This window comes from Salvelinus fontinalis, chromosome 15 (assembly GCF_029448725.1).
Source record: "Salvelinus fontinalis isolate EN_2023a chromosome 15, ASM2944872v1, whole genome shotgun sequence".
Lineage (NCBI taxonomy): Eukaryota > Metazoa > Chordata > Actinopteri > Salmoniformes > Salmonidae > Salvelinus > Salvelinus fontinalis.
In genome coordinates, this window is record NC_074679.1 from 18,075,338 (window position 1) to 18,087,364 (window position 12,027).

Genomic DNA, 12,027 nt, shown 5'->3' on the forward strand with positions numbered 1-12,027 from the left:
TATGCATAATGAAAAAAAATCCAAGCCCCCCCCGCTCTCCAAAAAAACCCCAAAGCAAAACTTCACCTGCAATGGGAATAATCGTCGATCTGCACTGCTCTTTGCCGCTGTTTCTTCCAGTGACAATACACAAGCACGTCGCTAGCTCTCAGTCTTCCTCTCTCTCGCCGCTGCACGCAAATCCATGAAATGATCTGTTCCCCGGACGCGCGCTTTGAGCTAGAGCACCAGTGTATGCAACATTATCATCGATCAGTTCAATTGATTTGTGTGATATATCAGAGAAACCCAAATATAATTCACATCGTGTCCTGTTAGAGATACTGTGCATTCCTTCATGGTTGCGCAATAGTTTGCCGACTGAGTAAACCTGAAAGTCCCCATCCCACCTTAACACTGATGTAAACAGTCATGTGAAGAGCACACAGAGGATAGTAATGATAAATCAAAGAGCTAACATTTATTTGAAGAAAATTATTTCATATAAAAACTTTGAACACATTGATCGGTGCAGTCCTTAAATATAAAATCAACTAAACACATGCAACTTTGTGTAAAAATACTGCAGGCAACCAAAACACACCATGCATGAAATGTAGATTGAGATCATGGTCAGGATCAAATAAAGGAAGTTCAACTGACTTCCTGAATAAAAAACGTAAGACCCCAACCCTTACACATAAAATGTTATTGGACCACATTCCAGTGACAATCAATCCACCAGGGTTTAAACTCAGTGAAATCCAGCTCATTCTAATGAGTAGCCGACACTAGTTTATCCCTCCAAAGTGGTTGACACTAGTTACCATAAAGTCATACACCCCACCCATTTCTACAATTAAAGTCTTAAAATTAGATTTAAACCTAACCTTAGCCCTGAACTTAACCATACTGCTAACCTTAAATTAAAACCAAAAAGCTTGTTTTTGTAGCCAATTACGACTGTGGAATATGACTTTGTGGCTATGGAAGCTAGTGGACACCCACTACAGTAGTAGTACTACAGTACAACATATGGCAGCCCTGGAGGAACAACATTCAGCTGGCCACACATAGAAAACAACCTTTGTTGTGACAGGGTCAGTCACCTCCTTATATCAATATTGATTCCCCCCTCAACTCGGGGGATTAGCGTTGTGTGCAAAGATTACGACCCGCTTGATTTAACCCAGCACCAGATTAACCGTTTCAGCACTGAGCTGATCACTTCTGCCTGGTGTCGGGGAATGTGAGCCCATCCCAGCTACGCCTGTATGGCCTACATACTGGTGTCCACCTGACCACTCATGCACCCTGGCCCCCAGGGGCTGCTCTGCTGCATTGGGTTTCAGTCAAAATGTCAGGGTGCGTCTCAGTACACTAAAGTGGTTCAGCTCTCCCTGTTCCCCTTCTTCTATATGCACCTGCAGGAGAAATCAAATTGGGAGAAAACTGCAATGTGGGAGATATGTTTCTAGGAATTGGAAAGAAGAAAATGCATTTTGAGATGAACCCTCAGAGCCCCTCTCAGGCATTCTATTCCTATATCCCCACAGTATACATTCAAGCCAGGGAATAACACAGTAGTAAACACTATGGAGCACATCGAGGCCTGGTAGATCAGGCAGGTAGACATAATCAGGTTACAAAAACTAACATGACAATAAAACACATATTTGGCTGAGATTGGTAGTTAAATACAAGCGTAGAGTCATAAAATAAACATCTTTGGCTTAGCTGAGAGTTAGTCGTTAAATTTAACGAGGTATATAACAGCATGCTGCTGTTAAAAGGAGGAAATAACATGTGCAGAAAATGAAAAAAGCATGAAGCATGATAAATGCCAAATGTGATTAAATGCAATTATTTAAAATACTAGTACGAAGATATTGATCCATAAATAATCTCTACACTACAGGCGTTTGTAATTTTGCATTTGTGAAATGTTGGCGGATCGAGGGGAGGACAGACATTCTGAGGCAGACACGGAGACAATGTCATCCAGCAGTCTAACTAGCCTATCACGTTGAGGGAGAGGAGAGTCTTTGGTATGAACGGAGGTAAAGGCACCAGGGAGGTTCTCTGAAGACGAAGAGGCTCAGTCACACCTTTGTCATCAAACACTGTTGACAAGAAAGCATGAGGAGAGATGTTACTTCAGCTCAGTTGAAACATATCTTCAGTTTTGGCAGATCTGAAGGAAGCAGATTACATGTAAAACGGTAGCACTTCCGTTTACCAGACAGAAATAACCTCAAATTAAATGGTAATTACACAGATATAACCCATGAACTACTTGTGTTTTGCGGATTCACTAAAACAAGCACCATTAGGCACCGTGGTGCCCCCTAGAGCAGGGATGGGTAACTTTGATGGGGTGTGGGGGCCACAAAAATCTGAACTCATCATGAGGGGCCACAGTGGCTTGCGGGTCTGCGTACCCACATCCATACCCACACATGCAGTCAAAATTTGACTATGGGGCCCCCCTCACGTTGCAAACAAAACATTTTAGTGACCCCCTCTTGACACGTTTTGAAGTTTGAAATATGATATCTGAGTGAGAGTAACAAACAAAATCAATGAGGGCCCCCCGGTCGTTAATTTGACCACGATTAGTACAAGTTTAGATAGCTGGCGAGATGACATTTTGTTAGCCGACATGGCTAATTGACTGTCAGTGACTGACATAACTGCTGATGCACAACCACATTATTAAATTGCACCTTGTGTATTCTACTACTCTTTTTATCCTGGGGGGCGGATTGATCCAATTCTCGGACAACCCAAAGATTGCTAGATGCCCTTCCAGACTCCCTCCGCCTACCCAAGGATGTCAGAGGACAAAAATCAGTTAACCACCTAACTGAGGAACTCAATTTAACCTTGAGCAATACCCTAGATGCAGTCGCACCACTAAAAACCAAAACCATTTGTCATAAGAAACTAGCTCCCTGGTATACAGAAAATACCCGAGCTCTGAAGCAAGCTTCCAGAATATTGGAACAGAAATGGCGCCACACCAAACTGGAAGTCTTCCGACTAGCTTGGAAAGACAGTACCGCGCAGTATTGAAGAGACCTCACTGCTGCTCGACCATCCTATTTTTCCAACTTAATTGAGGAAAATAAGAACAATCCTAAATGTATTTTTGATACTGTCGCAAAGCTAACTAAAAAGCAGCATTCCCCAAGAGAGGATGGCTTTCACTTCAGCTGTGATAAATTCATGAACTTCTTTGAGGAAAAGATCATGATCATTAGAAAGTAAATTACAGACTCCTCTTTAAAACTGCGTATTCCTCCAAAGCTCAGCTGTCCTGAGTCTGCACAACTCTGCCAGGACCTAGGATCAAGGGAGACACTCAAGTGTTTTAGTACTATATCTCTTGACACAATGATGAAAATAATCATGGTCTCTAAACCCTCAAGCTTCATACTGGACCCTATTCCAACTAAACTACAGAAAGAGCTGCATCCTGTGCTTGGCCCTCCTATGTTGAACATAATAAACGGCTCTCTATCCACCAGATTCGTACCAAACTCACTAAAAGTGGCAGTAATAAAGCCTCTCTTGAAAAAGCCAAACCTTGATCCAGAAAATAAAAAACTATCAACCAATACCGAATCTCCCATTCCTCTCAAATTTTAGACAAAGCTGTTGCCCAACAACTCACTGCCTTCCTGAAGACAAACAATGTATATGAAATGCTTCAGCCTGGTTTTAGACCCCATCATAGCACTGCGATCCCACTTGAGAAGATGGTCAATTACCGAGGCTCTGCATCCGTCCTCGTGCTCCTAAACCTTAGCGCTGCTTTTGATAACATCGATCACCACATTCTTTTGGAGAGATTGGAACCCCTAATTGGTCTACAGGGACAAGTTCTGGCCTGGTTTAGATCTTATCTGTCGGAAAGTGGAGTTTGGAGTGTGACTGTTTGAGGTTGTGGACAGGTGTCTTTTATACTGATAACAAGTTCAACCAGGTGCCATTAATACAGGTAACGAGTGGAGGACAGAGGAGCCTCTTAAATAAGAAGTTACAGGTCTGTGAGAGACAGAAATCTTGCTTGTTTGTAGGTGACCAAATACTTATTTTCCACCATAATTTGCAAATAAATTCATAAAAAATCCTACAATGTGAATTTCAGATTTTTTTTCTTCTCATTTTGTCTGTCATAGTTGAAGTGTACCTATGATGAAAATTACAGGCCTCTCTCATCTTTTTAAGTGGGAGAACTTGCACAATTGGTGGCTGACTAAATACTTTTTTGCCCCACTGTATATACACTTTACCTCTTGGTGATGTCATTCGGAAACATAATGTTAACTTTCACTGCTATGCGGATGACACACAGCTGTACATTTCAATGAAACATGGCGAAGCCCCAAAATTGCCCTCGCTGGAAGCCTGTGTTTCAGACATAAGGAAGTGGATGGCTTCAAATGATCTACTTTTAAACTCGGACAAAACAGAGATGCTTGTTCTAGGTCCCAAGAAACAAAGAGATCTTCTGTTGAATCTGACAATTAATCTTGATGGTTGTACAGTCGTCTCAAATAAAACTGAAGGACCTCGGCGTTACTCTAGACCCTGATCTCTCTTTTGACGAACATATCAAGACTGTTTCAAGGACATCTTTTTTTCCACCTACGTAACATTGCAAAAATCAGAAACTTTGTCCAAAAATGATGCAGAAAAATGTATCCATACTTAAGTCACTTCTAGGTTAAACTACTGCAATGCTCTACTTTCGGCCACCCAGATAAAGCACTGAATAAACTTCAGTTAGTGCTAAATACGGCTGCTAGAATCCTGACTAGAACCCAAAAATGTGATCTATTTACTCAAGTGCTAGCCTCCCTACACTGGCTTCCTGTTAAGGCAATTGCTGATTTCAAGGTTTTACTGCTAACCTACAAAGCATTACATGGGCTTGATCATACCTATCTTTCCAATTTGGTCCTGCCATTACATACCTACACGTACGCTACGGTCACAAGACGCAGGCCTCCTAACTGTCCCTAGAATTTCTAAGCAAACAGCTGGAGGCAGGGCTTTCTCCTATAGAGCACCATTTTTATGGAATGGTCTGCCTACCTATGTGAGAGACGCAGACTCAGACTCAACTTTTAAGTATTTATTGAAGACTCATCTCTTCAGTAGGTCTTTTGATTGAGTGTAGTCTGGCCCAGGAGTGTGAAGGTGAACGGAAAGGCTCTGGAGCAACGAACCGCCCTTGCTGTCGCTGCCTGGCCGGTTCCCCTCTCTCCACTGGGATTCTCTGCCACTAACCCACTATTACAGGGGCTAAGTCACTGGTTTACTGGTGCTCTTCCATGCCATCCCTAGGAGGGGTGCGCCAATTGAGTGGGTTGAGTCACTGACGTGATCTTCCTGTCTGGGTTGGTGCCCCCCTTGGGTTATGCCGTGGCGGAGATCTTTGTGGGCTATACTCAGCCTTGTCTCAGGATGGTAAGTTGGTGGTTAATGATATCCCTCTAGTGGTGTGGGGGCTGTGCTTTGGCAAAGTGGGTGGGGTTATATCCTGCCTGGTTGGCCCTGTCTGGGGGTATCATCGGATGGGGCCACAGTGTCTCCCGACCCCTCCTGTCTCAGCCTCCAGTATTTATGCTGCAGTAGTTTGTGTCGGGGGGCTATGGTCAGTCTGTTATATCTGGAGTATTTCTCCTGTCTTATCCGGTGTCCTGTGTGAATTTAAGTATGCTCTCTCTAATTCTCTCCTTCTCTCTCTCTCGGAGGACCTGAGCCCAAGGACCATGCGTCAGGACTACCTGGCCTGATGATTCCTTGCTGTCCCCAGTCCACCTGGCCGTGCTGCTGCTCCAGTTTCAACTGTTCTGCCTGCGGCTATGGAACCCTGACCTGTTCACCGGATGTGTTACCTGTCCCAGACCTGCTGTTTTCAACTCTCTAGAGACAGCAGGAGCGGTAGAGATACTCTGAATGATCGGCTATGAAACGCCAACTGACATTTACTCCTGGGGTGCTGACCTGTTGCACCCTCGACAACCAAGGTGATTATTATTATTCGAACCTGCTGGTCATCTATGAACTTTTGAACATCTTGGCCATGTTCTGTTATAATCTCCACCCGGCACAGTCAGAAGAGGACTGGCCACCCCTCATAGCCTGATTCCTCTCTAGGTTTCTTCCTAGGTTCTGGCCTTTTTAGGGAGTTTTTCCTAGCCACCGTGCTTCTACACCTGCATTGCTTGCTGTTTGGGGTTTTAGGCTGGGTTTCTGTACAGCACTTTGAGATATCAGCTGTTGTAAGAAGGGCTTTATAAATACATTTGATTTGATCCACAGGCCTACAAATAGTGGCCGTCGTTGCCCATCCCTGACCTAGAGCAATGGGAAAGGAGAAGGGGCTAGAATCTGGTGGAAGGATCAAGCTCCAGTGGAATGAAACCTTACCTCCCGGTCTGTGGCAGTCCTCTATGCGTAGGCAGAGTGTTGAACAATCAGGCTCCGGCCCTGGAGTGAGTACTCTGGATCTGCCGCTGCCCTATTGGTTAGAGCCTCCTCCTCCAGCTGACACAGAGAACAGAAACAGGAGAGATGGAGAAAGAAGTGTGTGAGTGAGTGAGTGAGTGAGTGAGTGAGTGAGTGACTGACTAAGTATTACCTGTTCTTTGAGGTATGTGTGAGAGCAGGGTCCTAGACCCCTCAGTACCAGTCCCACTACGAAGCACCAGATAGAAAGTCCTGTTTCCAGTCCAGCCAGAAGTACACATGGGAACCACAGAGACAGGGCAGTGTCCTGGAGAGAACGAAAGAGATATATACAGTGCGGAGAAGAAGTATTTGATACACTGCCGATTTTGCAGGTTTTCCAACTTACAAAGCATGTAGAGGTCTGTCATTTTTATCATAGGTACACTTCAACTGTGAGAGACGGAATCTAAAACAAAAATCCAGAAAATCACATTGTATGATTTTTTAAATAATTAATTAGCATTTTATTGCATGACATAAGTATTTGATCACCTACCAACCAGTAAGAATTCCAGCTCTCACAGACCTGTTAGTTTTTCTTTAAGAAGCCCTCCTGTTCTCCACTCATTACCTGTATTAACTTCACCTGTTTGAACTCGTTACCTGTATAAAAGACACCTGTCCACACACTCAATCAAACAGACTCCAACCTCTCGACAATGGCCAAGACCAGAGAGCTGTGTAAGGACATCAGGGATAAAATTGTAGACATGCACAAGGCTGGGATGGGCTACAGGACAATAGGCAAGCAGCTTGGTGAGAAGGCAACAACTGTTGGCGCAATTATTAGAAAATGGAAGAAGTTCAAGATGACGGTCAATCACCCTCAGTCTGGGGCTCCATGCAAGATCTCACCTCGTGGGGCATCACTGATCATCAGGAACTACACGGCAGAACTACACGGCAGGACCTGGTCAATGACCTGAAGAGAGCTGGGACCACAGTCTCAAAGAAAACCATTAGTAACACACTATGCCGTCATGGATTAAAATCCTGCAGCGCACGCTCAAGCCAGCGCATGTCCAGGCCCGTCTGAAGTTTGCCAATGACCATCTGGATGATCCAGAGGAGGAATGGGAGAAGGTCATGTGGTCTGATAAGACAAAAATATAGCTTTTTGGTCTAAACTCCACTCGCTGTGTTTGGAAGAAGAAGAAGGATGAGTACAACCCCAAGAACACCATCCCAACCGTGAAGCATGGAGGTGGAAACATCATTCTTTGGGGATGCTTTTCTGCAAAGGGGACAGGACGACTGCACCGTATTGAGGGGAGGATGGTTGGGGCCATGTATCGCGAGATCTTGGCCAACAACCTCCTTCCCTCAGTAAGAGCATTGAAGATGGGTCGTGGCTGGGTCTTCCAGCATGACAACAACCCAAAACACACAGCCAGGACAACTAAGGAGTGGCTCCGTAAGAAGCATCTCAAGGTCCTGGAGTGGCCTAGCCAGTCTCCAAACCTGAACCCAATAGAAAATCTTTGGAGGGAGCTGAAAGTCCGTATTGCCCAGCGACAGCCCCGAAACCTGAAGGATCTGGAGAAGTTCTGTATGGAGGAGTGGGCCAAAATCCCTGCTGCAGTGTGTGCAAACCTGGTCAAGAACTACAGGAAATGTATGATCTCTGTAATTGCAAACAAAGGTTTCTGTACCAAATATTAAGTTCTGCTTTTCTGATGTATCAAATACTTATGTCATGCAATAAAATGCAAATTAATTACTTAAAAATCATACAATGTGATTTTCTGGATTTTTGTTTTAGATTCCATCTCTCACAGTTGTAGTGTACCTATGATAAAAATGACAGACCTCTACATGCTTTGTAAGTAGGAAAACCTGCAAAATCGGCAGTGTATCAAATACTTCTTCTCCCCACTGTACACACACACACAGCCTTTCAGACCCCTTGACTTTTTCCACATTGTTACATTACAGCCTTTATTCTTAAATTGATTAAATAGTTCCCCCCCCCTCAATCTACACACAATACCCCATAATGACAAAGCAAAAACAGGTTTAGAAATGTTTGCAAATGTATTAATTACAAAAATACCTTATTTACATAAGTATTCAAACCCTTTGCTATGAGACTCGAAATTGAGCATAGGTGCATCCTGTTTCCATTGATCATCATTGAGATGTTTCTACAACTTGATTGGAGTCCATCTGTGGTAAATTCAATTGATGGACATGATTTGGAAAAGGCACAAACATGTCTATATAAAAGGTCCCATAGTTGACAGTGCATGTCAGAGCAAAAACCAAGCCATGAGGTCGAAGGAATTATCCATAGAGGTCAGACAGGATTGTGTCGAGGCACAGATTTGGGGAAGGGTACCAAAAAATGTCTTCAGCATTGAAAGTCCCCAAGAACACAGTGCCCTCCATCATTCTTAATTTGAAGTTTTGAACCACCAAGACTCTTGCTAGAGCTGGCCGCCCGGCCAAACTGAGCAATCGGGGGAGAAGGGCCTCGGTCCCTCTGACAGAGCTCTAGAGTTCCTCTGTGGAGGTGGGAGAACCATCTCTGCAGCAGTCCACCAATCAGGCCTTTATGGTAGAGTGGCCAGACGGAAGCCACTCCTCAGTAAAAGGTACATGATAGCCAAACTGGAGTTCGCCAAAAGGCACCTAAAGACTCTCAGACCATGAGAAACAAGATTTTCTGGTCTGACGAATCCAAGACTGAACTCTTTGGCCTGAATGCAAAGTGTCACGTCTGGAGGAAACCTGGCACCATCCCTATGGTGAAGCATGGGTAGCAGCGGATATGTTTTTCAGCGGCAAGGACTAGGAGACTAGTCAGGGTCGAGGGAAAGATGAACGGAGCAAAGTACAGAGAGATCCTTGATGAAAACCTGCTCCAGAGCACTAAGGACCTCACTGGGGTGAAGGTTTTAACTTCCAACAGGACAACGACCCTAAGCACACAGCCAAGACAACGCAGGAGTGGCTTCAGGACAAGTCTCTGAATGTGCTTGAGTGGCCCAGCCAGAGCCTGGACTTGAACCCTATCGAACATCTCTGGAGAGAACTGAAAATAGCTGTGCAGCAATGCTCCCCATCCAACCGGACAGAGCTTGAGAGCATCTGCAGAGAAGAATGGGAGAAACTTCCCAAATACAGATGTGCCACGCTTGTAGCGTCATACCCAAGAAGACTCAAGGCTGTAATCACTGCCAATGATGCTTCAACAAAGTACTGTAAAGGTTCTGAATACTTATGTAAATGTGATATTTCAGTTTTTTATTAATTAGCAAACATTTCCAAAATCTTGTCATGGGGTATTGTGTGTAGATTGATGAGGAAAAAACGACTTAATCAATTTTAGAATAAGGCTGTAACCTACCAAAATGTGGAAAAAGTCAAGGGGTCTGAATACTTTCCGAAGGCACTGTGTGTGTGTGTGTGGCAATAGTGAGGCTAATAGCAATATAGATTGAGAGAGACTTAATACATATGTATATTTGTGTGGTATCGAAGGAGCATAGAGACAGAGCGAGAGGGATAGAGACTTACATAAATCCGTGTGGTGTCAAAGGGACAGTCTGCGTTGACTGGCGAGCGGGCGTTGACTGGCAAGTCAGTGAAGTTGCAGCCCAACAGGAGGCCCCGCCCCTCGTTGGCAATGGTGAGGCTAATAGCCAATAGGAGCCCAACGCCGCAGGCCGCAGAGAGTAGGACATTCAGGAAGGAACTAATCAGAAGACCTATGTGCTGGAGTTGGGGAACAGAAGGACAGGGAGAAAGAGAAAGCGAGGAGAGAAAGAGGGGTGAAGTCAAGGAGGTGGGGAAAATGTTGATGAGATGAGGTGAAGAGGTGACCGTTGCAGACTTAATGGTGTTCATTGTATCTTACAAATTATATTTTCTTGTTATTGATGGTCTTACCAGCTTCCAAATGGACAGATTTCTTGACACCAATATGGCAATGATTCCTGTTGCAATGCTCTGAAAATGGAAACAGAACATTTCAGTTTCTGTCTATAACATCGCGTTATTACTAATTGTTACTATGGTAATCTATAATTCTCTGACTGACCAGCAGTCCGGAGGTGACGGAGATGATGTTGGCGGCGGTGAACTCGGTGGTGATCTGGTCATTGGGTTTAGAGACGTGGCGCAGGATGCTGCCGTGGATTATGGCTCCCAGGATGAAGTTAATGTGACCCACTAGGATCAGAGTAAACCCCTTCTTCATCAGACGCCCCGGGCCCTTCTCCTTATCTGACAGATCAGCAAACAGTCGTCATTGTATGGTCATTGTTGTAAAGTAGGCTACCAGGGTTGGGGTCAATATCATTGATTCAGAACGTAAACCAAATTCCAATTCCACATTTTCCTCATTGAAAAGCACTGAAGATAATTGGAATTTCAGTGTACTTCTTGAATGGACTGGAATTGAAATAAGATTACACAGTCCAGTGCACAGTAATCACCATAGAGAATGGCAGTTTAATCTCATCCTAGTTCTGTGAGATTACCTATATAAAAGTAAGTACGCCTCTTCAACTTTGGCCTATTTTTTGGTAGAAACATTTATAACACTAAAGAAGGTGTGGAATGTTGACCTACACAAACAATAGACTGATGGTTCTAATAGGACCTACATGATGAAACAAGATGGTACTAGTCATTAGTCGGATTCCGTTGCTCAACGTTTTGCATCGGTCTACTCCAAATGGATTGGACAAATTCAGGTCGGACTCTCACTGTTTCGTTCTGATTGCTCTGTTTGCCTCCATTTGGTTCTTAAACTGTCACTTGTTTCCGTTGCAAGACTTAATGAATACACCCCAGATATACCTGGAAACCCAATGTTGAATTGCATTGAATTCAAGTCAAGCAGAAATGAGCATGAATCAGGGAAGTTAACTCTCACGACCTCTACATGCCAGAATTTGGATTTAAAAAAATATATTTTAACATACCCTACCGGACCGTGCGGTTGGTCATTTTGGTGATAGGAATGTGAGACAATATATCCACAGGAAAGTATAATTCTGTAACTTTTCAAAGCTATGGTAGAGTAGTTCAGATGAAGCATGTGCAGAACCATGTAAACGTGCACCAGCTCGGTAAATAGGCTATTTCATGCATGTATTGTTTATGTTGTGAGCGTGATAGAAATATGAACTCACTACTGGCGCTTTGAAAAGATGACGTAATTACACTTTCGTGTAGACATATTGTCTCACATTCCTACCGCCAACAAGACCAACCGGCATCATTGGTAGATCATCGGTTTACTTTCGAAATACGCAAACGAACACCTGTGCAACCTAGACATAATGGTTGCCTTGCTAAAGTTAACACAATTAGTTGCCTCCTCCACTAAAATATAAGTTATTTAAAGTTAACTTACCGAAACCACACATATCGTTGCCGTATATTACGCAAGATTGTTTCTAAGAGTGAAACAAAACGGCTAATTATTGTTGTTTTCATGAAGCAGTTCCTCGCGCTTTCCGAGTCGGTGACGTCACGGGCTTCACCTGTCGAGCGGAAGTTGGGCGTTAATTT

General features: G+C 43.9%; 2 protein-coding genes across 3 annotated transcripts in view; both read right to left on the reverse strand.

The window, feature by feature from the left end:
• Positions 1-348, reverse strand: part of LOC129811498 (frizzled-3-like) — a 36,952-nt gene extending 36,604 nt beyond the window's left edge. For both annotated transcript variants that reach the window (XM_055862856.1, XM_055862855.1), the window contains exon 1: positions 67-348. The gene's annotated coding sequence lies outside the window, so the exon portion shown is untranslated. The remainder of the gene's footprint in view (positions 1-66) is intronic.
• A 152-nt stretch (positions 349-500) lies between these two features.
• On the reverse strand, positions 501-12,027 carry LOC129811499 (keratinocyte-associated protein 3-like). The gene is made up of 7 exons (XM_055862858.1): positions 11,870-12,027; positions 10,547-10,731; positions 10,396-10,455; positions 10,024-10,221; positions 6,635-6,769; positions 6,424-6,540; positions 501-2,102 (listed from the first exon to the last, which is right to left on the reverse strand). Exons 1-6 carry the CDS (start codon positions 11,880-11,882, stop codon positions 6,445-6,447), a joined length of 687 nt encoding a protein of 228 aa, XP_055718833.1. The 5' UTR covers positions 11,883-12,027; the 3' UTR covers positions 501-2,102; positions 6,424-6,444.